This window comes from Suricata suricatta, chromosome 11 (genome assembly GCF_006229205.1).
Source record: "Suricata suricatta isolate VVHF042 chromosome 11, meerkat_22Aug2017_6uvM2_HiC, whole genome shotgun sequence".
Lineage (NCBI taxonomy): Eukaryota > Metazoa > Chordata > Mammalia > Carnivora > Herpestidae > Suricata > Suricata suricatta.
The window spans coordinates 6,011,552-6,037,084 of NC_043710.1; the positions used below are offsets into that span (position 1 = coordinate 6,011,552).

General features: G+C 48.9%; 3 protein-coding genes across 3 annotated transcripts in view; 2 read left to right on the forward strand and 1 right to left on the reverse strand.

Annotated features, from left to right (window-relative positions):
- The window catches only part of CFL1 (cofilin 1), a 3,744-nt gene extending 606 nt beyond the window's left edge, over positions 1 to 3,138 (forward strand). The window contains exons 2-4 of the mRNA XM_029957214.1: positions 1,610 to 1,917; positions 2,186 to 2,262; positions 2,477 to 3,138. Of these exons, the coding sequence (XP_029813074.1) occupies positions 1,610 to 1,917; positions 2,186 to 2,262; positions 2,477 to 2,589 (498 nt within the window). The 3' untranslated portion in view covers positions 2,590 to 3,138. The remainder of the gene's footprint in view (positions 1 to 1,609; positions 1,918 to 2,185; positions 2,263 to 2,476) is intronic.
- Positions 3,120 to 16,821, reverse strand: SNX32 (sorting nexin 32). Its single transcript, XM_029957213.1, has 14 exons — positions 16,406 to 16,821; positions 8,168 to 8,272; positions 7,657 to 7,767; positions 7,388 to 7,509; positions 7,083 to 7,206; positions 6,811 to 6,915; positions 6,527 to 6,632; positions 6,281 to 6,356; positions 6,026 to 6,065; positions 5,188 to 5,274; positions 4,919 to 5,078; positions 4,752 to 4,837; positions 3,769 to 4,425; positions 3,120 to 3,653 (listed from the first exon to the last, which is right to left on the reverse strand). Exons 1-13 carry the CDS (start codon positions 16,439 to 16,441, stop codon positions 4,372 to 4,374), a joined length of 1,212 nt encoding a protein of 403 aa, XP_029813073.1. The 5' UTR covers positions 16,442 to 16,821; the 3' UTR covers positions 3,120 to 3,653; positions 3,769 to 4,371.
- Positions 16,822 to 17,021: 200 nt separating this feature from the next.
- Positions 17,022 to 25,533, forward strand: part of LOC115272210 — a 39,397-nt gene continuing 30,885 nt past the window's right edge. Inside the window, exons 1-2 of the mRNA XM_029915282.1 lie at positions 17,022 to 18,747; positions 24,621 to 24,762. Of these exons, the coding sequence (XP_029771142.1) occupies positions 17,022 to 18,077 (1,056 nt within the window). The 3' untranslated portion in view covers positions 18,078 to 18,747; positions 24,621 to 24,762. The remainder of the gene's footprint in view (positions 18,748 to 24,620; positions 24,763 to 25,533) is intronic.

Genomic DNA, 25,533 nt, shown 5'->3' on the forward strand with positions numbered 1-25,533 from the left:
CGCACCCGCCCCTCGCGGAGCAGCCGGGGGCGCGCGCCGAGGCAAGTCGGTTCACGGGGGCGCGCGTTCGCCGGGAGCATGCGGCATCGGAACTCGGCCCCGGGGGCGGCGAAGGAAAAGCGCGCGAGCGGTCTTGGCGCGCGCGCACCCCACCCAAGGGCTGTTCCTGTCTCCGCGTCACCCTCCCTCGGCTGGCGAGTCTGTCTCGAGAGCAGGTGGCCGGGATGTCTGCACCCAGGAGGGGCGGGGGCGTTGGACCAACGGGGATGCGAGGGCGTCGGGGTCCAGGGGCTGGCGCTTGGAATTAGGGGCTTGCACCGCGCGACACGGAGCCGCGGGTTTGCACCTGGGAGATCACAGTTCTGGTCGGAAGCCAGGGAGCCCACAAAGCAATCAGGGTTCTGGGCTCCGTACATCCGGCAAAGGCTGGAACGGCGCTGTCGGCCAGCGCGTGCGCACACGCTCAGGCCTCGCCGCTGGGCCCGAAGCCCTGGACCAGCGGAGCCTTCGGCTCTCCCGGATGGGGCCGGAGGGTGGAGCTGAGTTTAGGGAAGTGACCCAGGCGGGCACCGCCCGGAAACCACCCCGCCTGCCCTGTGTTCAGCCTCAGGGCTACAAGAACTGAAGGTCGTGTAACTTGTCCAGCCGTCGGCCGGCAGCGGACGGGACTGATAAGCCTGTCGGTCAAAGCGATTCCTGGGGGTGCTGCTGCCTCCGGGCACAATTTTTTCTCTCCGGGATCGGTCGGGCCTTGGCGAGTGCTTTTCCCCGCCTACTCCGGAAGCGGCGGAGTCACGTGGCCGGCTTCCTTTGCATTTCCGGGAGAGGGGGGCACGGCTGATTTCACGGTGGGCAGTAGCTCCTCTCCTGTTTAGGGTGTTCCCCAACATGACCCAAAATAGACGTTTAAGGAACTTTCGAGGTCCGTGGGCACTTGGGTTTGGCCTGCTAACTTCTATCGGCGACCTTGGGGTCCTGCATGTTTCCGGGAGGACGGGGCGGTTGGGGGATAGGGCCTTACTAATTAGGGATCGTGGTTCTTTGGCTGAAGAAGACCCCAGCAAAGAAGAGGATGGTTTGTGTAACAGCTGCATTGGGTAGTTCTAGTGGACTTAACGAGTGCTATGGAACTCGGTGTCTCACGTACCGTTGTGGTTCTCTTTGCGGAAGAGATGGCTATCTATGATTTGGGTGCCTGCGTCCCCTTCCCCTATATGTGAAGTTTGGAGTCAGCACTTTATCCAGAAACCGAGATCGAGTACTTTAGGAGAGGAGTCAGTGGCCTGCGGGTTCTTTTAATTCGGGGCTCACATCAAAGCCAGGGCTCTGCTGTTCCCGTGTCTTCAGTTTCTGGGCTGTAAGATGTTGGGTGGGGGGAATGATGTTGGATTCCATGATTGTAGTTCCGGGGTCGTGTCCTATCTGTTTCTTTAACCGCGGCTTGGGTGGGGAAATAGTGACATTTGTCTTGGGAAGGGGATCGGTGGTCTCTTGGGGTTGGGAACTGTATTTGTGGGCATCTAGACAGATCTCCTAAGATTGCAAAGGAGGGACTTCAGAGAGTCCCAGAGATCTTTCCCTTGTAAAGCGTATGTTGCTCGTCCTCCAGGCTTCTGGTGTGGCGGTCTCTGATGGTGTCATCAAAGTGTTCAATGACATGAAGGTTCGTAAGTCCTCGACACCAGAGGAGGTGAAGAAGCGCAAGAAGGCGGTCCTCTTCTGCCTGAGCGAGGACAAGAAGAACATCATCCTGGAGGAGGGCAAGGAGATCCTGGTGGGGGACGTGGGTCAGACTGTAGACGACCCCTACGCCACCTTTGTCAAGATGCTGCCAGACAAGGACTGCCGCTACGCCCTCTATGATGCCACCTATGAGACCAAGGAGAGCAAGAAGGAGGACCTGGTGTTTATCTTCTGGTGAGACCCTCGGGCAGGCACTGCCTCCTGTTACCTGCCCTGCCCCACTCTTCCTTCGCAGGATGGGAACCTCTGTGGCTCCCGGTTAACCCAGAGGTGTGTGTTTGGGGGGGGGGGAGTGCTGGGACAGCCCTGGTCCGTGAGGGGCTTGATAAAAGCTTGAGCGCTGAGGACTAGCTCAGGGTTCTTGAGGCCCTCGCCCACTGAGGACACTCGCTAGCCTTGAAGAGGGAGCTTTGTTGCATGTTCTCTGGCTGTTTCCCTCCAGGGCACCTGAATGTGCACCTCTTAAGAGCAAAATGATTTACGCCAGCTCCAAGGACGCCATCAAGAAGAAGCTGACGGGTAAGGGGGAGCGTTTGGTGCCTAGTGCCTCTTCGCTCAGGCTTTGGCTGTGGGGTGGGGGGGTTGGCATGGTACACGAGATCCCTCCCCTCCTCTTCCCTGGCTGCTGGAAGGTAACCTTGTCCCTTCCGTCTGTTCTGATTGGCTCCTTCCCAGCCCCGACTCCTCCCCCCCAGTGCTTCCTGCTCACAGCTGCTCGCCTTCTTCCTCACAGGGATCAAGCACGAATTACAAGCAAACTGCTACGAGGAGGTCAAGGACCGCTGCACCCTGGCAGAGAAACTGGGGGGCAGTGCCGTCATCTCCCTGGAGGGCAAGCCTTTGTGAGCCCCCTCCAGCCCCCTGCCTGGAGCATCTGGCAGCCCCAGACCTGCCTGTGGGGGTTGCAGGCTGCCCCCTTCCTGCCAGACCGGAGGGGCTGGGGGGATCCCAGCAGGGGGAGGGCAATCCCTTCACCCCAGTTGCCAAACAGCCCCCCCACCCCCTGGACCTTCACCCTCCCTCCATCCCTGACGGTTCTGGCCTTCCCAAACTGCTTTTGATCTTCTGATTCCTCTTGGGTTGAAGCAGACCAAGTTCCCCCCAGGCACCCCAGTTTGGGGGGGGGCCTGTATTTTTTTTAACGATCCCCCAATTCCCTACCTGTTCCTCCCTTTTCCCGTGCTGCCAACTTCTAACCGCAATAGTGACTCTGTGCTTGTCTGTTTAGTTCTGTGTATAAATGGAATGTCGTGGAGATGACCCCTCCTTGCGCCGCCTGGTTCCCCTCCCCTTTACCCCTGGTCTTGGCCACTCGTGGAGGCAGGACCACTAAGGGACCTTCAATTAAAAGAAAAAAAACACACACACACAACAATAAAAGGCTCACTAATGGGATGTTTGTTTCAGGGTTGGGGCCCCAGGAACCTTGCTGGGGGGGTGGTGCATGCTGAGATAATGAACGACATCTCTTTTCTATCCCCAACCTCCACCCACCCCCTTCTCTGTGCCCCAGCGACTGACCGAGCCTCCCTCTGACATGCCTGGGTGATGGCACAGTGGGTTGCGAACCGGCTGTAAGGACGCGGCCGGAGCGAGAGTGTGCGCGCTGCTCGGCTCAGCCCGGCCCGTTCCCTGACTCCCCGCTCAGTCCTGCCTAAGGGAGGCTGTGAGATCACAAGTTCCGCACGGCCCCTGGAGCTGTTCAGTCAGTCTTCAAGGTTTTCTTTGGTTTTTCTCTGCCACCTTTCATGGATGGCTGACTCAGCTACAGGAGGGCTGGGCGCAGTGGCTGCTCTGAGTCAGAAGCCAATTAAGCCTTTGGCCTTCTGCACACGGGACTGAAGTCCAGGGTGGGGCCGAGCCAGGTGGAGTCCAGGACTTCAGACCCAAGAGTCTTGGGTCCCGCCTCCCTGTGTGTAACCAAGAGGGTGTTGGCTGTGGCCCTGAGCCTTTTGCCGCCATTGCTGCAAGGCTCTCTCTCTGACCTGTACTTTAAGTTTTCACCTGCCTGGGAGGTAAAAGTACCTTAGCAGCGGAGCCCTAAAGGTGTAGATGCAGGATCATAGTTCCCCACCCCAGTTCGCCGGAACTGAAGAGAGGCTGGTGTTAAGCTGGTCCCTTAGTTCCTTGGAGGTTGTCGGTATCCTAGAGGGAAGCAGGAAGGGGTGGTTCCCCTTGAGGACACTGCTACGAAGGGTCTGGTCTCCATGGTGTCCCCAGGAAAGATGGGCCCTGGAGTCAGGGAACTGAAGACAAACAGGGCTCCTTATAGCAAGAACCAGGTTCTTTATTTGAACAGGCTGGGGACAAATGAGCTGGGGTTGGGGGGGGGGGGGCAGAAGACATGGTGCTTGGAGCTGCCTGTCAGTCACCAGGAGAGGAGGGAGGTCCAAGTCCCTGGTTTCCCCAAAGTTGGGGTTCTGCTTACCTGTGGCCAAGTATGGTGCCCATGCTGCCCTAGCTTCTTCATGCAGGACCTGATACTTTTGGGTGGGAGTGGGCCTTGGGCTTGCCCTGGGAGGTGTCATGGGGCTTGGCCAGTGGCCTCTGTGAAGATGGCATCTTGTTGGGGTGGGAACTGTGGGGGATTCTTGCCACTAAAAGGCCCTGGAGCAGGCTCTGGCTTCTCTAAGGCTCTCCCTTGAGTGCAACAAGGGTGTTCCGGAGAAGGAGGGTGCTGGCCTGTGTAGGAGAGAGGTCCTTGTTCTGCCACCCTGCTCCCTGATTCAGGGTGCTGCCTTCCCATCCCCCCACCCCACACACCTGTAACTCCTGTCCCCTCCTTGCCCTCCTATTCTCAGCAATAATAGCTGCAATTTATTGAGGGCTTACTACTGATCATAAGGGAAGGGGATGTGGTCCAAGAAACCTGACCCTGAACCTCAACTGAGGCTGCTCAAGATCCGCCTCCCCCTCAACCCATGCTTGCAAGCACTTGGTGAGACTCCAGAAGCCTGGGAGTGGACGGCAGAGAGCCAGCAAGAGGGCACAGAGGCTGGAGGGCTCACCTTGGCGTGTTTGAGCTCCAGCTCTGCCAACTCGATGAGGTTCTTGCGGAAGGAGGACACACGGCGGGACTTGAAATCCAAGAGCTCTGGAGAGGAAGGAGGACAAGTGGGGACCCTGGGCGGGGTAGGCTGCCCGGGGCCAGGGGCCCCGCGGCCGTGGGGTTTACCCTGCTTGGCTGAGTCAGAGAGGCGTTCGAAGCGTTGGCAGCACAGTTGCTGGTGGCTCTCCGCGGTCCGCACCTCCCGGTTCCTGGTGCGCGCCTTGTCCAGTGCCTTGTTGGCGTTCTCGTAGTCGGCCAGTGCCCGCAGCCGCCGGTACAGCAGGTCCTGGGGCCGGCAGGGGCACAGGATCGCCGGTGCCCGCACCTTGCCTGCCTGCCTGCCTGCCCTCCCGTGTTGTTCTAGCCCCGAGGTTTGCTCCGGGGCCACAGCTCACCTTGGCTGCCTGTGAGTCGCGCAGGTAGTAGCGCAGCATGTCTGACAGCTTGAGGTCCTCATCAGAGGCCACTCGGCCTTCCAGCTTCTGAATCGGGAAGTTTGGAGGCTGGGGAGGGAGCTTGCAGAGGGGCAGCTAAGGGCTGGGGTGCTGCTGCTCATCTAAATAGCCAAGAGTCACTTGATAACCACACTAGGTCAGACCCTGATCTTCACGGGAACAGGCCAAGGACAACCACCCAGGAGTGGCATCTGATGTGGATCCTGGGGTTGAGTAGGAATTAGATGACAGCCAGGGCGCTGCAGGAGGGCAAAGCCTCATATGTGTTCATGAGTTTAGTGGGGGCACTTGGATGGTGGGGGTCAGATCGCAAAAGGCCTAAAGTGCAAGCTAAGAACTTTAGACTTTGTATGTGGGGCAGTTTCTGCATGGTCACTGAAGGGCCTTGAGCAGGGGAGAGATGTGATCCAACAGACATTTTAGGAAGACTGGCACACTGCACGACTTGATTGGAGGAGAGCTGAGGAAGTGTGCGTCTGGGGCAGGATGTTGGCAATGCCGTGCAGCCTCCCGGAGGCACGCGGCGCATCCATGTAAATGCCTTGGCGAGCCTGGTTCCCAGCCCCTCCCCTAACCGCACACACATGCACTTGAGGCTGGATCCCTGGCCCCACTCCACCTCATTAGCATTTAACTGATGGTGAGTCCAGGGTACCACTGGGTCCAGGTTATCTCTGAACATTCCAAAATGACCCTGGGGCTTTTTCCTCTTTCAGGACTCTCTTGTCGCCTGCAAAGGATTATTGGGTGCCTTTCCAATACGGAAGGCATTACTCACCCTTAGTCGTTCAAAGAGCTCTGCCAATTTGAGGAAGCTCCTACGAGGCAAGGGGGAAGAGTTAGGGTGGAGATTTGAAGGAGTGTTCCCTAAAGCCTCCCTGCCCTTAGCATTCACCCTTGGGAAAATCTCCCCCACTTCTCTCAAATCCCAGCAGGAACTTCAGCCCATAGGAGGTTTCCACAGCGACCCCTCATGGGCAGATACAGTATTACAGGCATAGAGAGGGCAGGAGGGGTAAGAGGGAGCCCTCACGTCTTTAGCTGGTTGACTTCCTGTGTTCCCAGACTGCTCAGTGCAGCAGAGATAGGGATATAATCATCTGCCAGGCCTGTTGGGGAAAAGCCCTCCATCAGAGTCCCTTGGTCTGCACATCAAACCCCACCCCTGGTGTTTGTGGTCATAGACACAGGGCATTTCCTGCTCTCTTCTCTCCCTGCCCGGAGTAGGAATGCCGGGGAGAGAGGGCAGAGAACCCAGGGCCCCTTGGGCCCTGCGTACACTTGTGGGAGTGCATGACACGGTCTGCCCGCAGGCAGGCGTCCCGGATCCGGGTGTGGTACTCCAGCAGGAAGGTCCTCTCATGCTCAAAGAAGTCATCCACCTCCTAAGGGAGCCAGACAGGAGCCACTTATGCTGACTCAGCAGGAGCACAGCACCCATGGACACACGGGGGTAGCACATGCCCCACCAGTGGCTTTCCTCCCACAGCCACCCGGGGCCTCAATCTTTGCTGTGGACTTGAGGCCCTGGGTTGAATCTGCAGACGGGGCCCCAAGCATCACCTTGAGCCCTGACATGCTGGTGATGAGGGCTTCGTCTGCAGACTTCACGATATTCCTCAGAAATCCCCCAAGGAGCTCTTTCCTGTTCTTTCCCCGGACACTGAGCTGAAGCAGACGCGGGGAGAGGGTGATGTTGGGGTGGGCATTTGTACTTCCCGCCCCTGGCACATGCCACTTGTGGAGCTGATGAGACGGAGGCTTGCCTGAGGCCACCGAGCATCGTGCCCGCCCCCCCGCCCCCGAGGGTGACCCCAGTGCTCCGCCCAGCTCACATCCTGGCCATATTCCAAAAAGACAAAGAAGTTGTGGTCTCGACGCAGGGTGGGGTGGGCCGCCAGTCGCTGCAGAAAGACCTCATGCATTGCAACCGTCTTCTTAAAGATTGCCAGGTACTCCCTGCAGAGGATGGCAGGAAGCTCAAGGCCCCCCTGGGCTCTGACCATCCTGCCTCCTTCCCCTCAGAAGCCCTGGGGGGAGAGGTCAGGCTCTCTATCCACAGGTGATGAAATCCTAGGACTCTCAGGAAGGGGGTGGGCCTGGGGCTTCATCAGAGACAAGGAAAGGAGGTAACACTCACGCCTCCAGCTCTTGCTTCATTTTGGCAAACTCTTCCCGCGTGATGGAGCTGTCCCCCTCACCCAGCTTCTGCAGCTTTTCCCTCGAAGCCTCAAAGTCTGGCCTTGGAGGGGCCGGGGGGATCTGCTCAAAGGGGGGACAGAGCTGGGAGGCTCTCTCGTTGCTGAGAAGGCCATCCCTCAGTACGGGGACGTGTGGCCCGGTCTTCTATCCCCAACCAAGCCCCCAGGCCTGGCCCGCACAGCCCCCGCCCGCCCTGCCCCTCCTCACGATGAGGCCGGCGTACTCCTCGTTTTCCACGTAGGCGTCATGTAGCCAGATGAACTCCTCGTGCTGACGGACGACGCAGAACTCCGTTTGGGCAAAGTGAGGGAGGCAGCTCTGGGAGCGGGAAAGCCAGTCTGAGAGGTCTCTCCTCCCCTCTCAAACCCTGCACCCATCAAGCATCCTGGGCACCCACCTTTGGGCTTCCCCAATCCCACCTCCCAGGTGAGGCCCAAGGTGGGCCTTGGTGGCTCAGGGGTCCATGATTTCACTCAGGGTGATGGACAGGGGATGTTTAGGACTTGCGGCCAGAGGCAAAAGGCCAACTGGAGACTAGACAAGATGCTCGCTTTTTCCGAGGGGCAGGGGGCTGGAGCCAGGTTGAGGAACAGGGCCCAAAGTCTATGTTGGCATCTGCCCACCACCCGCGGGGCAAGTTAAGGCTGGGGGCAGCAGGCTCCCGAAGCCTCCCGAGGCAGGCATCTGAACTGCCCTCTTGCTCCCTTGGCAGCCTCACCTTGGTTTGAACAGTGAACTTCACCTTGTCCCGCTCACTCACGGCATCAGAGATCTCCACCTGTAAGGAGCTGTCTCCCTGCGCGTCCACTGGTCTGGAGGAGGGCTGCGGGGAGAGGAGGCGTCAGACAGGACTGACCGCAGCTCCTTCCCGGCATCCTCACCGCAAAGCCCACCTCAGCAGCAGTGCTTCTCCAATGCCCTGGGGTCACCAGCTACCCCTAGAGGCCTCCGGATAAGTCACTGCTCAGGGCTTTACAATTACTACAACGCTTTCCCACACTTCCATCCTCAGAAGCAGCCAGAATACTCCCCACTCTATAGATAGGGAAACAGACCACCAGGGAGGTGAAATAACTTGTCTGAAATCACATCGCTGCAAAGTGGCAGGACCAGATTTGAACCCCGTTTCTCAATTCCAGACCCCAAACACCTTAGCTACCAGCTTACCTCTTCCCCCGCTGGTTACTTCAGGTACCCTTTCACCAGGGCCTAAAGTGAGTTAGATAAAATGTTCTCGCCCCTTCTATGGGGTTCCTGAGACCGTTTACCACTTTCAGTCCCAAGAGGCATTGGCTTGTGGGCAAAGCACGAGCATTTCTCTAACTGAAAAGATCTGCGAGGCACCAAACTACTAGTTCATTCTTGCATTGAGCTTTTCAACACGCATTTATTGAACACCTACTGTGTCCACACCACTGTGCCAAGTGGAGGGAACAGGCCATTCTACCTTCGAGAACTGCTCACCAGTATGTACATAAACCGGCACCTCCCCGCCTCTCGCGTCCAGGGGCCTCACTCTCTCCTCTCACAGGCTTTGGCCCATGTTCGGCCCACACTGTGGACGACTATTCTGACTTCTAGCACCATAGATTATTTTTACCTGGCCTTAAACGTCACATAAATGAAGCAGGCACTTTGTTTCCGCCTTCCTTCCTGAGATTCCTCTACCTTGTCGAGTGCAGCAGTGATCCTCTTGCATTGCTGTGTAGTATTCCGTATGAACGTATCATTGCTTATTTATCTATTCGACTGCTGGTAGCCATTTAGATCATTGCAAGATTGGCCTGTGATGAATAAGGCTTCCACGAACAGTCCTGCATATGTCTTTTGAGGAACCCAAGTACTCATGTCTGTTGGGTATGAGAAGTGTTTGGTCACAGGGTAGGCATGGGTTTAAATGCTTTCATAGACTCTGCCAGTTTTTCAAGGTGATTGTACAAATTTATACTCCTGCCAGCGCTGTATGAACGTTCCAGTTGCACGGCACCGCTGCCGATACTCAGAGTTGTTAGTCCTTTTTATGTTAGCCCCCCTGGTGGAAATACGATAATCGTGCGTCATGGCTTTAACTTGTATTCCCCGATGAGGAATGATGTTGAACATCGTTTTATGTACCGATCGGCCAGTTGGATAACTTTGGTAAAGTGCCTATTCAAGTCTTTTGCTCGTCTTTTAAAAATCAGATTGTCCTTTTTTCAGTATTATTAGTTTGTAGGAACTCTTTATATACGCTGGAGGCAAGCCCTTTGTCAGTTACATGTGTTGCCTGTATCTCCCATCTTTGGTTTCCTTTTCACTCTCTTAATGGCTTGTAGTTCTACAAGCTCCAATATGTCAATCTTCTCTTTTGTGATTAACAGTTTTTGTGTACTCTTGAAGAGACTTTCACCTACCCCCAGGTCAGAAAGATATTCTATTTTTTCTTCTCCTAGAAGTTAATAGGTTTAGCTTTTAAATTTAAGTCTCTGATCCACTTTCAATTCATTTTGTATACAGTGTGTAAGGTATGGGTTGTGACTCATTTTTGCCATATAAATAACCAGTGATTTAGCACTATTTGCTTAAAAAGACTATTTTTTTTAAGTTTATTTATTGGGGAATCGCTACACCCAACATAGGGCTCAGCCTCATGACCCTGAGATCAAGAGCTACATGCTCTTTTTTTTTTTAAGTTTTTAAAGAATGTTTTTATTTTTGAGAGCAAGAGAGCAGGGAAGGGCAGAGAGAGAGAGGGAGACACAGAATCCGAAGCAGGCTCCAGGCTCCGAGCTGTCAGCACAGAGCCCGTTGTGGGTCTCGAACCCAGGAACCTTGAGATCATGACCTAGGTCAAGTCGGACACTTAACCAACTGAGCCGCCCAGGCGCCCCCACATGCTCTTCGGCCAGTCAGGCACCCTGAAAAGCCTCTTCTGAGTATTGATTTGCTTTGGTGCACATCTTGGTAGAAAAGAAATGGACTTCATAAGTGTTATCAGTTCTATCCTCTCTATTCTGTTCCACTGACCTACAGGTCTGTACTTTGGATAATAGCACACTGTCTTGATTACTGTAATTGATGGACAAACTTGAAATCAAATAGAATTTACTTTTTTCCTTTTCCAAATCATTTTTGCTACTATAGGTCTTTGCATTTCTGTATAAACTGTAGAATCAGCTTTATTAATTTCTACCCAAAAAAATCTTCTGGGATTTTGAGATTCACTTGAATCTACAGATCAATTCGGGAAGGATATGCATTTTACAACTTTGAGTCTTCTAATCCATCAGCATGAAATATCTCCAATTATTTAGGTCTTTTAAAATTTTTCTCAGTAATGTTTTGTAGGGTTTTCTGTAAAGGTTTTACACATCTTTTGTTAGATTAGTTCCTAGGTATTTTACGATTTGTGATTATTATTATTTTAAATGTTTATTTATTTTTGAGAGACAGAAACACAGAGCACGAGCAGGGGAGGGGCAGAGAGAGAGAGGGAGACACAGGATCCAAGGCAGGCTCCAGGCTCTGAGCTGTCAGCACAGAGCCCGACACGGGGTTTGAACTCATGAGCCATGAGATCATGACCTGAGTCAAAGTTGGAGGCTTAACTGACTGAGCCACTCAGGTTTATTTTCATTTCCTAATTATTTGTTGCTAATATGTAGAAACACACAATTGATTTCTATATACTTACTCTGTGTCCAAGAACCTTGCTAAATTTACATACTACTTTTAATAGCTTGTAGATTATTTTGGATTTCACCCCTATACAATCCTATGGTATAAAATAATGACAGTTTTAGTTTTTCCTTTCCAACCTTTATACCTTTTATTTTTTCTTCTTGCCTTATTGCACTTGCTAGAAACTCTAGTACAATGCAGAAGTGGTAACATGATGAAAAAGCAAATCCTTGGTTTGTTTCTGATCTCAGAGGGAACACATTCAAAATGTGAGCCTGAAGGTGTTTTGAGGTCCCCAAGCAGATCAGTGAGACCCCCTTCTATGCCTAGTTTTGGTAAGAGTGTTGATTTTTATCAATGTTTCCTCCCTTTATTGAGATATCATACGGTTTCTCCTGTTATTCTCTATTTGGGCTGAATTTCACAGATTGATTTTCAATTAAACCGCTCTACATTCCTGGAACAGGACCTTCATCATGAAGTATGTTTTTATATGCTGCTTATTCAACTTGATAATATTTTGTTCGTGATTTTTCCATTTATGTTCACAAGAGATATTTACCTGTATTTTTCCTTTCTTTTAATGACTCTGACAGGTGTGTGTGTGTGTGTGTGTGTGTGTGTGTGTGTGTGTGTGTGGTAAAATATACATAACACAAAAGATCATTTTAACCATTTTTTAAGCAGTTTATTGGTATTAAGGATATTTACAGGGTTGTGCGGCCATCCCCATTACCCACCTCCTCCTGACAGGTTTTTGTATCAAGGTTATGTTGTTCTCCTAAAATAAGCTGGAATTGTGCTTTCTATTTCTGTTTTTGGAATAATTTATACGAGAATGGTATTAGTGTTTTTTAATGCTTCAAAGAATTCACATGTGAAATTATATGTGCCTAGAGAGGTATTTTTGAAAACTTAAATTACAGATTTACTTCCTATAATAGGCATAGGACTATTTAGATTTTGTTAATGTTTATGATTTTTGAAGGGGAGAGAGAGTGCAAGTAGAGGAGGGGCAGAGAGAGGGGGAGACACAGAATCTGAAGCAGGCTCCAGGCTCTGAGCTGTCAGCATAGAACCCGACACAGGGCTTGAACTCAGGAATGAGTGAGATCATGACCTGAGCCAAAGTTAGATGCCTAACTGACTGAGCCACCCAGGTACCCCTGGACTATTCCGATTTCCATTTTTTGCTTCAAGTTTGGTAAGTTGCATTTTTCAAGTAGTTTGTCCATTTTATCTAAATTCTCTCATTTGTTGGCATAAACTTGTTCTTAAAAACTCGTATCTTTCTAATGTCTGAAACATCTCTCATTGTGCACTTTATCACTCTTGGTTTTGGTAATTAATATTTTCTCCACTCTTTCCTCTCAGTCTCCCTCCTGCTCTCTCTATCAGTGTTGCTAGAAGTTTACCATTTTGTAAGTTTATTTATTTATTTTGAGAGAGATAGAGGGAGAGAGAGATCATGGGATTTGATCTCATGTTTGAATCTCATGAACCGTTAGATCATGACCTGAGCCAAAATCAAGGGTCAGATACTTAACCAACTGAGCCACCCAGGTGCCCCAGAAGTTTATCATTAAAATAAAAAAAAGTTTGTTTGTTTATTTATTTATTTATTTATGTATTTGTTTGTTTCTTTTGTGTGTGTATGTGTGAGAGAGAATTAGCTGGAGAGGGGCAGAGAGAGAGAGAGAGAGAAAGGGAGAGAGATGGAGACGGAAAGAGAAAGAATCCCAAGTAGGCTTGGCACTGTCAGTGTGGAGCTTGAGGTGGGGCTCGAACTCACAATTCTTGAGATCATGACCTGAGCTGAAACCAAGAATTGGACGCTTAACCAACTGAGCCACCCCTCAGTTGCTCCTAAAAGTTTATCAATTGTTATTAGTATTTTCAAAAAACGATTTTTGGCATTATTGAGTTTCTATATTTGCATACTTATCTTCTATTAATTGACTTCTGCTCTTTATTATTTTTTTCCTTTTTCTTTCTTGGGGTTTTAATTGCTCTGCTCTTTCTAGTTTCTTGAGATTGAAATTTAGATCATTGACTTCCAACCTTTATTCTTTTGTAAAATACACATTTCAAGGTATAAATTTCCCCCTGGATACTGCGTTAGCTGCATCTCATGAGTTTTGATATATCATACTTTCAAAATCATTTCTTTAAAAAACTAATTTTAATTATAATTTCTTCTTTGACCTATGAATTATTTAGAAGCATGATACTTTCCAAGTATTTTGGAATCTTTTTGTTTTGATTCCTTAATCCTACGGGGACAGAGAGTTCATTCTGTATGATTTCAATGTTTTATAACTTGATACTTGCTTTATAGCCCAACATATAATGTATTTTGATAAATGTTTCAAGTGCACGCAAAAAGAATGTGTTTTCTGCAATTCCTGGGCACAGAGCTCTACATAAAGCATTAGATCAAGTAGGTTAATCATCGTATTTTAAATCTTCAAAATCCTTACCGATTTTTTTTTTGTCTAATCCTTGAGAGAGTTGTGTTAAACCTCTAATTGTAATTGTAGGTCTGTCTATTTCTCCTTTTAATTCTATAATCTTTTACTTTGGATATTTTGAAATGATGTAATTAGTTGCATATAAATGTAGGATTGTTTTATCTTCCTGTAAACTTGACTCCTTAATCATTATAAAATGTCCCTCTATATTTCTAGTAATATTTCTTGTCTTACAATCTATTTTGTCTGAAATTAATACAGCCACGCCAGCAGTCTTTGGTTAGCGTTCTTTCGTGTCCCAATAAAGTATGTCTTTTTTAACGGAATATAGTTGTCTTTAAAAAATCCAGTCTGAGATGGCTGGGTAGCTCAGTAGGCTGAGGATCTGATTCTTGATTTCGGCTCAGGTCATGATCACAGGGTTGTGGGATCAAGCCCCGCATTGAGCTCTGTAATGAACATGAAGCCTGCTTGGGATTCTCTCTCTCTCTCCCTCTCCTCCTCTCACCCACTCATGCTCTCTCTATGAATAAATATATAAATAATAAATGAACAAAAATTAAAGAAAATTTTTAGTTTTTTGTTAAATGCTTTTTATTTATTTTTGAGAGACAGAGAGAGACAACACTAGCATGGGAGGGTCAGAGAGGGAGACACAGACAGAATCTGAAGACAGGCTCCAGGCTCTGAGCTAGCTGTCAGCACAGAGCCCGACACAGGGGCTTGAACCCACAAACCATGAGATCATGATGTGTGCTAAAGCCGGACACTCAACCAACTGAGCCACCCAAGCACCCCAGATACTTATTATTTTGAGAGAGACAGACAGAATATAAGTGGGAAAGGGGCAGAGAGAAAGGGAGATACAGAATCCAAAGCAGGCTTCAGGCCCAACATAGGGCTCAAACCCACGGACTGTGAGATCATGACTTGAGCTGAAGCTGGCTGCTTAACCACCTGAGCCACCTAAGCATCCCAATAAATAAATAAACAAATGAATAAATAAATAAATAAATATCTAATCTGAAAAAAAATCCAATCTGAATTTTTTAAAGTTTATTTATTTTTGAGAGAGAGAGAAGAGGGTGAGGGGCAAGAGAGGGAGAGAGACAATCCCAAGCAGGCTCTGCACTGTCAGCACAGAGCCCAATGTGGGGCTTGATCCCACAATGCTGAAATCAAGTCAGACACTTAACCCACTGAGCCATCCAGGTGCCTCTGAAAGTTTTTTTTAAAGTAACCTGGAGCACCTGGGTGGCTCAGTCGGTTAAATTTAGGACTTGGGCTCAGGTCACGATCTCACAGGTCATAGGCTCAAGCCCTGTGCTGGGCTCTGTGCTGACAGCTCAGAGCCTGGAGCCTCCTTCAGATTCTGTGTGTGTGTCTCTCTCTGCCCCTCCCCTACTCACTCTCACTCTCTCTCAAAAGTAAATAAATATAAAGTAACCTTACACGCAAGGTGAGATGCAAACTCACCACCCTGAGATCAAGAGTCACATGTTCTACCAACTAAGCCATCCAGGCCCCCCCCAGAATCTGTTTTTAATTGGAGTGTTTGGTCTATTCATAATTATTGTAATAACTGATATAGGCTATTACCTTTCCATCTTGCCTTTGGGGTTTTTTTCTTTGTCTCATCTATTTTTTGTTCCTTTATTCATTCTTTCTTGACTTCTGTTAGATTAGTCAAGTATTTCTGTACTATTTTCATTTCTTTTCTATTATATTTTTATTTACATCTTCATTAAGTATTCTTTTCGTCTCTATTTAAAGGGGAATCTTAGAGAAGGCAATGCTTACTCTAAAGGGCATGATCTAATCGTGGGTTTTCAGAGTCTGGCACCTACAGAGTTGGTGGCTGCACCCATCCGTTTGACAGCCCAGCACACATCCCATAGGATAACAGTTATAACAAAAACAGCAATAGTAGCTGCCGCCTGTACTTGAGCTTCCTATACGCCAGGCACTGATCTAAGCATCTTACATGTATTAATTAAATTAACCATGAATACAAACACAGATAAACACTGAAACACATTATTTTCTACCCCATACATTGTGTCTCTCAAGCCCTCTCACCCCTACAAACGCCACCTGGACCCCACTCCTCACTTCCTGGCTCCTAGACATCCCCAGGGCAGGCTCCTTCCTTTGACCGACTGCAATCCCCCCAACACACAAATCTGGCTCTTTGGTACAGTGGCCCCCGAAGTCCCCTGTCTCCCCTGCTGCCTTAGGATCTCTGTTCTAACCTGTACCGTCTGGTAACTGCTTGAGGGAGAGGGGACTTCAAGGATGGACCACAGCTACTCCATCCGCGTCCTCAGCCACAGCCCACTAGGCACATACCTCCAACTCTCAAAAGTGTGGCGCCCCTGTGCGCCCAAGGATGCTCAATAACTATTTGTTGAATAAAATCAAGGAAAGAGTGAAGAATTCATGATCTTATGTTATATGAACACAGCGACACAAGTGAAGCCATTAGTGTTGAACCAGATTCCTTCCTTGGCAAAGAAGTGTACTCCATCCCCTTCTCAATCCCTAACATTCCACCTTCCTCTTCTTTCCCATTAAGCCAGAACCTGGGGAGGAAGGAGAGGAGTGGCAGTGCCAGTCCCTTTCCACCAGTCAGGGTAAAGGTAAACCCCATCCCCTTTGGCCCCATGCAGGTGCCACAGAGGCGCCCCGCCCCCTTGCTCAGGTCTGGCCTCTAGCTCACGCGTGCGCGCGAACACACGCACACACGCCCCACTCCCTGATTGGGCATCATTGGGTATCATGGAGTGAGGTGGAGGTTGGGAGGGGGGATTGCATTTTCTCTTTACCTTGTTCTCCTTCCCAGCCTCTTGACGCCCCTCCATCACCCTCCTTCTCGGCTGCAGCACACAAGTATTCCGCGGCTGGCCACTGCCCGCGCGCTCCCGGTAACTCGCCCGTTGCACGGGACTCTACAGCTGACGTCGACACGTTCCCCGCCCTGCCAGGAGTCACCTGGAGTCAGGCGAGGTTCCCACCCATCCCCTAGCAGCCGCGCCTTTTAATTGGGCATCAGGTTCACCGTGAGCGACATCATTGGCTGCAACGCCTGTGGTTCCTGTGCTTGGCCCCAGCTTTTAAGGGGACAGCGCGGAACCGAGAGGGCCGGGAATCGGCGAGAGCGTGGGGCCGAGGTCGGGGGCTCTGGGGTTGCAGAGACCTCGTGTCGCGTCACCCCAGCACCCCTAGGCTGGCGGTCAGCCGCGCGCCGCAGCTCCAGGCCCCGCCTCCAACCGCCTAGCGTGATCTGCGCGTGCGCACCAGCTCAGTCGCGCGCCTTCCAGTTGGTGGGCGAGGCGGCGGGCAAGTGGGCACGGTGGGAGGGGGTGGGAGGGTGAGGGGGGTTGGGCGGGAAGGAAGGGGGAGCAGGGGTGGGTGGAGGGCCAGGGACTAAGGTGAGGGGTAATGCTTGTGGAGAAAGGGGTTCCGTTAAAATATTCGCCCTGGGGCATGAGCGATGTGCGGGATAAGGAGCACAGAGCAGTGAGGGGACGCCTCAAGGCCGAAGGCCGGGCCCCAGGTCACCGGCGGTCCTACCCGGAGCCAGGAAGCAGAGGGGCACAGATGCAGCGAGGAGAACTGTGGGAGCCCTGGAACGGGCTCATTGTGATCGGGAAGAGAATGGAGTTTCTGAGTAGAAATACACAAAAGCCTAGGATGTCAGACCCCAAGGCCGACCCTGAGTACTGGAGACTAGAAGGTGTAGAAAAGAGGATCTTGAAAGAGAAGTCAGGCCAGAGTCAGGAAAGGATGGATGTGCAGCCAGTCCACAGTGTAGCAGGTGCATTACAGGCTTCGACAGGTTTGGGGCAAAACAGCCCAAGGGAGATGTGGGAAAAGCAAGAAATCAGAGGCAAAATAGGCGCTGAATCTGAAAGTGCGGGGATGACAGCAGGGTCTAGGCGGCCGTCTGGTTTTAAAGACAGGTTAAAGTTTACTGGGGAGCAGACCAGTGGAAAGGACCTGAGATCCAGGGGATACACACTAGGGCAGAATGAAGAGCTGAGGGTGAGTGGAGGGAAACTGAGGTCAAGTGGAGAGAAGCTGAGGTCAAGTGGAGAGAAGTTGAGGTCAAGTAGAGAGAAGCTGAGTGGAGAGAAACTGAGGTCGAGTGGAGAGAAACTGAGGTCAAGTAGAGAGAAGCTGAGTGGAGAGAAACTGAGGTCGAGTGGAGAGAAACTGAGGTCAAGTGGAGAAAAGCTGAGGTCAAGTGGAGAGAAGCTGAGGTCAAGTGGAGAGAACCAGCTATCCATGGGAGAGAAGCTGAGAACTATCGGAGAGGATTTGAGATCCACTGGAGATAAACTGCAGTCAAGTTCAGTTAAGCTGGGGACTAGTGGGGAGAAGCTGGAGGATTCCGGAATGGGGAACATAAATGAAGAGCATATTGAAAGAGTGGTAGAAGTTACTAACGCTGAGATGGAAATTCCTGTTGAAAGACAGGAAGTGACAAGGGAATGATGAGCTCGAAGGGGCTCGGAAGCGGGGACGGAGGAGGATGTCTTGGGTGCAGCGAATGATATTGCTGATGAATCTTTCTGTGGAAGAGAAGGAGGTTATAGGTGAAGGTAGTAGTGAATAGGCAGACAAAGGACTGAAGCTAAAGAAAGAGAAGGAGATAGAGGAAGCATTGCAAGTCAAAGAGAAATTAGAGCCAAGCAGAGCATTATTGACCGTGAAGAAAATAGGAGAGAGGAGAGTAAGGGAATGAAGAGCTTCTGGAGTTGAAGGTAGAGGCCAGGAGCAACAGAAACAAGAGTGAGGGAAAGGGAAATGGGAACATTTTGAGGAGAAAGAAAAGATCTGATAGTGCGTTGGTAGGTAGAGGGAAAGTGGAGGTTGGTTTCTTGGAGCAGAACCGGGACTGAAGGCTCATGGGAAGTGTTTGAGAAGTGGATCTGGGATGGGCTGGAAGACTTAGTTTCATGTGTGATTTGGTTGACGAGATACAGAAGAATGCATAGCGAGAAAAATGGAAAATTACAGAAAAAGGCTAGATAATGGAGGCTGTGCAGGGAGATGTAAGCCGGAGTGAGCCAAGAAAACTCCTGAAGGAGGATCCTGCAGAAGAACGAGGGGCTCCAAAGTGACCAAAACAAGAGTAAAGACAATAAAGAGGGGAAGAAAAAAAGTAAGAAGTCCGATCCCACCATCATGATTATGTTTGTTGGGTTTTAAAGTTATTTCTTTTACCCTTTCTGTATGCTCCCCCATGTAAGCCGGTTTTACAATCTAATGGGACAGGCCTCTTGCCGGGCCCGAGACATCTGGCCCAAGCTCGGCTCTTGCCTCTAACGAGCCCCCAAAAGTATCCAAAATATTTGCTGGGTTCCACTGTCTCAGTCACCACACCATGATCACCACTGCCATGAGTTTCCCTCCCCTTCACACATCAGATTTGAGTTGCTCCGACTCGATTTGAAGTTACCTCAACTATTTGTGTCTCAACTATATTGTGTTCTCATCTTTGACCTATATATGATATATATATATATAACACATATATGTATACATACATGTAATATATAAAATATACATTGCAGGTATACATACACAAATGTATATACATTATGTATCATGTGTATGTATTTACAGTATATCATGCGTGTGTATATATAGTGTTTTTTTTGAGAAAGTGTGAGTGTAAGGCAGGGAGAGGGCCAGAGGGAAACAGAAAATCCCAGGCAGCAGGCTCCACACTTAGAGCGCTGCGAGACAGCAGGCTTGATCCCACAACCCGGGGATCATGACCTGAGCCAAAATCAAGAGTCAGACACTCAAGTGACTGAGCCATCCAGGCGCCCCTCCATCTTTGACTTTTACTGGCTCAGCTAATCATGTAGCCTTTTCCTCTAGTGTCAGTCTCCTTCGGGGCGTTTTTTTTTTTTTAATGACTTGCACATGCCATCCGTCATCCACTCTCATCCCAGGGAAGAGAGAACACTCCCTGAGTGCGTGCCATCAAGACATCAGTATTAAAACTTAGGCTGTTAGATCCTGTTTGTCTCTTGGATAGGCATGTAAGAGATGACAGAAAGCAGCCACAGATAGTTCGGATGAAAGAAATATTTTACCCTTTTCCCCATGTACATTTATTTATTTACTTATTTACTTATTTACTTATTTTTAATATACTTTTTTAAAGTTTACTTATATTTTTAGAGATAGAGAACGAGCTGGGGGGTGCAGAGAGAGAGACACAGAATCTCAAGCAGGATCCACGCTGTCCGTGCAGAGCCTGATGCGGGGCTCGAATTCACAAACCTCAAGATCACGACCTGAGCTGCAACCAGGAGTTGGACACTTAACCAACTCAGCCACCCAGGAGCCCCACCTCCATGTACTTTAAAAGTCTGTAGTATTTCTGAGGAGTAGAAACTTCACCATATCATAAATATCATGACACAAATTTATAATAGACTCGTGTTTTTATTTGTTTTATTTTATTAAAATTTTTTTAATGTTTTTAAAACAGAGAGAGACAGAGCATGAGAGGGGGAGGGGCAGAGAGACAGGGAGACACAGAATCTGAAGCAGGCTCCAGGCTCTGAGCTGTCAGCACAGAGTCCGACACAGGGCTTGAACCCACGAATCATGAGATCATGACCTGAGCCAAAGTCAGTCAACCAACCAAGCCATCCAGGCACCCTTTAAATTTTTTTAAATGTTTATTTCTTTTGAGAGAGAGAGAGCGAGCAAGAGAAACAGATTGCGAGTGGAGGAGTGGCAGAGAGAGAGAGGGAGACACAGAATCTGAAGCACAGAGCCAGAAGCCTGACGTGAGGCTTGAACTAATGAACTGTAAGTTCATAACCAGAGCCAAAGTTGGACACTTACCCGACTGAACCACTCAGGTGCCCCTAAATTGTTAAGTTTTTTTACATACCCTCTGCTAATTTTCTGCGAAATCTCCGAATGATCTGTAAAGCTCATGCCACATTTTTCTTCATATAGTCAAACCTAATAATGTATTAATTTCATTTTCCCCCAGGCAATTTCCTTCTTTGAGTCCCTTGTCCTCTGGGTCGGATGTAGAGTGGCCCTGTGCCAGGCTTGCTCCACAGCTGCCTTCCTGGGCTTCTTAACACTTCTCTCTGTTCTTCTGTGTTGGATCTCCTCCTGCCTGGGTCTTAGATCTTCTCTCTCTTTCTTGTTTTAAAGCCTCATTTTGGCCAACCTCATCATCTAATAGCTTCCAGAGACAGGGACCATGGGAGGTAAACTTTGTGATACCGTATTTGCCTAAATCTATTGATTCTTCTCTCATATTTGATTGCTTTATTGCAAGTCAAAGAGGAGAAATTAGAACCAAGACCGTATTGGTTCCTTAGAATCAAACAGAACATTATTGACCCAGAAGGTGTAAATACGAGATGAGAAAGGAAGGGAGGGCATCCGAGTCACTGTTCATAACTGCAGTTTTGTTCTTTTAAATAACATTTATTCTATCTAATATGACCTGTTTTTCTTCCCTCTGTAAATTACCTGTTTTCTACCCCTCGTGACGGGTCCCCTGTCCTCTCGTCTCGTTTCCTGTGGTTTTACTATAGGACATTGGAGCCCAGTTAGGGCTCTTATCTTTTTTTCTACTTTTGTCCCTCTTTTATTCTACTCTCTGGACAGTGTCATTAACTTTATCTTCTTATCCTTTCTTTCGAGGGTTTTTTTTTTATTTCAATTCTCTTGTCCATTGATTGTTTCTTTTTTTATATATAGCATTTCTGGTTTTGTTTCGTGTACATGTTCTCTTAGCTCTCCAAGGAAGACTTTTCCTGTTTCTAACTGTTCTGCTTTTCTTATTGTTTCCTTTGAATTCTTCTTCCCCCACCACCCTTTTCTGGTGTGTGTGTGTGTGTGTGTGTGTGTGTGTTGGAGGTTTTCTTCAAATGTTTGATCTTAATTCTGTGTGCACAGAGACGGCTTGTTAATTGATGGTCTTCATTCTTTATGGTTTTAAACTGTATTTATCCCTTTATTTTCATCTCGGTGGGGTTTGGAGTTAAATGTGTCTGTGTTCAATCCGCTGCGTTTGACAAAAAGTCTCCTCCAGTACATTTTGATTATTCTTAATTGAATTCTCAAGGGTGGCCCTGATTTTCATCTTGAAGGTAACTTTTTCCTTTACGAATTTTCCTGGGTCAAAGTGACTAACACACTGAACAAATAAACCTCAGCTTACGGCAAAGTACTAAATCGGTTATTATAAACATGGTATAGTTGCTCTCGTTAAAAAAACTCATCTAAAAATAAGACTATTATCTTAAAAAAAAACACAAAACCTCTCTTGACCACATATTCCCTCTGGCTATTGCCCCCCCCCAATTTTTCTTGCTCCCTGTGGTAGGCACAAACATGGCCCCCTAAAGATCTACTCACTTCCCCGTCCCAGGAAGCTGTGCATATTGGCTCATAGGACAGAAGAGTGGAGATTAGTTGATATGGCACAGATGGGATTAAGTTAAAGACCCTGAAAGGAAGGGCTTATTCTGGATCATCTAGGGGAGCCCTAAATGCCATCACAAGTGTCCTTATAAGCAAGAGACAAAGGGGATCAGACGCAGAGAAGAGGCGGAGGCCACATGACCCCAAAGGCGGAGGAGGGATGGTTTGGTCACAAGTCCAAGAGCGTCAGGAGCCCCTGGAAGTTGGAAGGGCAAAGAACGATTCTTCCTCAGAGCCTCTGGAGGGAGCGTGGCCTTTGCCGATGCCTTGATTTTGGACTTTCGGCCTCCAGAACTCTGTTCTCCAGAGAGAACAAATTTCTCTTCTTTTAATCCATGCAGTTTGCGGCAATTTTTTTACAGCAGCTCTAGGAAGCTAGTACATTCCCTTCACGGCAGAATTCCTCCAAAAAGTTGTTTACGCTTTTTCTAATCTTCCCCCTTTTCATCCAGCTTTTTATATTGGACCTTTTAAAATATGCAGAAAAGTTGAAAGGTTAGCGCAACTAACTATTCTTTGCCTAAATGCAACAGTTGGTAGTAGTTTGCCTTGTGTCGGCAGTACTTCACAGATCTAAGAATTAAGGCATTCTCCTCCAGAGGCGCCTGGGTGGCTCAGTCAGTTAAACATCTGATTCTTGATTTCAGCTCAGGTCATGATCTCATGGTTTGTGAGTTTGAGCCTGATATTGTGCTGTTCACTGACAGTGCAGGGCATGCTTGGGATTCTCTCCTCCTCTCTTTGCCCCTTCTCGACTTAACTCGCTTTCTCTCTCTCTCAAGATAAATAAGTAAACTTAAAAAAATTTTTAAAAAGACATTCTCCTATGGGGTACCTGGGTGGCTCAGTCAGTTAGGCATCCCACCTCAGCTCAGGTCTGATCTCACAGTTTGTGAGTTTGAGCCCTGTGTTGGGCTCTGTGCTGACAGCTCAGAGCCTGGAGCCTAATTCAGATTTTGTGTCTCCCTCTCTCTCTGACTCTCCCGCTCACACTCTGTGTGCCTCTCTCTCAAAACTAAATAGACATTTAAAAACGAATAAAAAAGACATTCTCTTCCATATCCACTATTCCTAAGTAAATGAGAACATTTTAAATTTAATAAATTAAAAATTAAGAATAATTCCCTAATATCATTTAACATTCAATCTATATTTAAATTTCCTTCCTTGAAAATAAAATAATTAAACAAAATAATGAAATAAAATTTCCTCCCTTGTTCCCAAAAGATCTTTTATAACCTTTTTCCCTGACCCAGTATCTGTTCAGGGCTAATATGTTGAATGTGTTTGTTAACTCATTTTAATCTACATTAATCTCCTCTAATTTTGTTTTTAACAGCTTTGACTTTTCGAGGAATTTGAGTCTGTTTTCTTACAGATGTCTCGCCTCCTGGGTTTATCTGGCTGCGTCCAGATGGTGTCATTTAGTTCATCCTTATTTCCACCGTAGTTCTCATGTACTGGAAGTTGAGGTCATAGGTCCTGGTTTCTTTCTCCGCAGCACTTATCACCTTCTGACTCAGACTTTTCCTCGTGGCATTTTTTATTATCATCTCTCCCCTCTAGAATGTAAGCCTCATGAGGGAATCAATGTGTGCCTTTTGGGTTCCCTGCTCTAGTCTGCTGTCTACCCAACACACAGGAGGCACTCAGCATGTGTTTGTGATATGAATTAAAGTCACATTCAGTGACTTTACCTGTGTCAATACTATTTAGCATCTAATGAGAAATCGCTAGAATAGTGTACCCTGTTCCTTAGAACAAGTCACATATTTTGAGGCCTCAAATACCTGAAAATATCTCTATTCCAGGCTTGGGCTTTGTCTAGGTATAGAATTTCCCCTCAGCAGTCTGAAGGCACGCCCCTTGGTTTCTCCCTTCTCTCATGGCCACTGAGAGCCCACCTCCATTTTCGTGCTTGGGCCGTTGCATACCACCAGGTGATCTGCGGCCTGTGGCCTGTTTTCTTCTCCTTGCCTCTGTTACTTCTGCTTATTTATTGGCCAGACGTTCACAGCTTGCTTTTCCTTCTCTAGGAACTCTGGTCCCATAGTTGGACAATAAAATAGAGATACTGGGTGTGGGCGGAACTGTGAAGATAAGCTACAGAAGGCTCAACCCTAGTCACGGGCACATTCTGCAAGTGATTCACTGAATCCTTCTGATACTCTGAGCAACATCATAGGCATCACGCTAAGCCCTTTACATGCTCTCTGTCATTTAATCCTTCCAACAACGAGCTCCCTCAGACGGAAACTACTACTGTGTTAACTCCCCCAGCTAGAAACTGCCGGGCTGGGCCCCGACCCCACAGCTGCACTGGAAACCCTCCGATGAACTACCCGCTCTGTTCCTGCGGGACAAGCCCGGCTGCTGGGGGTCCCAGCTGGCCGGAGCGAGGCCTGATCCTGCGATCCTGCGATCCTGCCCCGGGGGGCAGGACAAGGCCTCCGGGCCACAGCCGCTCTCTCTGCTCAGTGAGGCTTGTTGAAGGAGCGGTTCAGTGGCAAGTGTTGAAGAACACAAATGCCAAAAAGCAATCACGTTTATTTTCTTTCCCAGATCTCTGCCTTCCCGAGATCAGCTGCTCCCAGCCTCCACTGGCCGTTCTCTGAGCACCGAGAAGCTGGGGCCTCTCTCAAAGGAGGCCTCCACAGGCACGAGGTCAAGACCGTTGTGTGGGTCTCTCCGACTGCACTGCACAGTACGTAAGTGAAGCAAATAACCAGACTTGCTCTCTGGATGGATTACAGTTTCCCCTGGGACACCGGATGCATTCCACCCAGGCCACGGAAGGAAAAAGTGAGGATCGAGACGCCACGACAAATGGCGGCCATCTTATAAGTGCCGATGCGTTCAATCATCTAGGTAGCTAGAATTTTACAGATGTCATTTCCTTTCAACTTAACCAAAGTGCACACATTTGAAGGCGTTAAGACTCTTGAGTGATTTCATATATCTCCATTATCCTGTTCTTTCTTTGCATATTTCCCAAAGATCCTGTTTCTTGCAACAGAATGTGTTAAAAATGACATTTTTGTTTGGCTTCTGTTTACATGCCCGCTTTGCCGGTCCCATTAATTCATTCAGCAAACACTGACCACTTACTGTGTGCCGGCTGGGAATGCAACAAACTTGAAGGACCAGGTTCTTGCCCTCGGCCTCCTCTCTCTCCTTGAGGCATTGTTGAGGCTCATGTCCATGCATTGGGAGGTGGGCTGGGAGGGCACTAGGTAGTCAGTGTGGTGGAACCGGTCATGCGGCTGGTTGGGGGTGGGAGGCAATCAGAGAAGCCTTCCTCGCAGAGGTGACCACTTGGGCTTGGACTTAGAAGGGGGAGAAGGGGTCCACACTGGGTGGGGAGAGGACAATCACTCATCTTAGCAGCAGGAAGACGACTGCTGACAATGACTGGGAACTGCGTGGCTCAGCCAGGAGCGGGGAGGAGCAGTCGTTGGGTCAGCGGGAGCAGAGA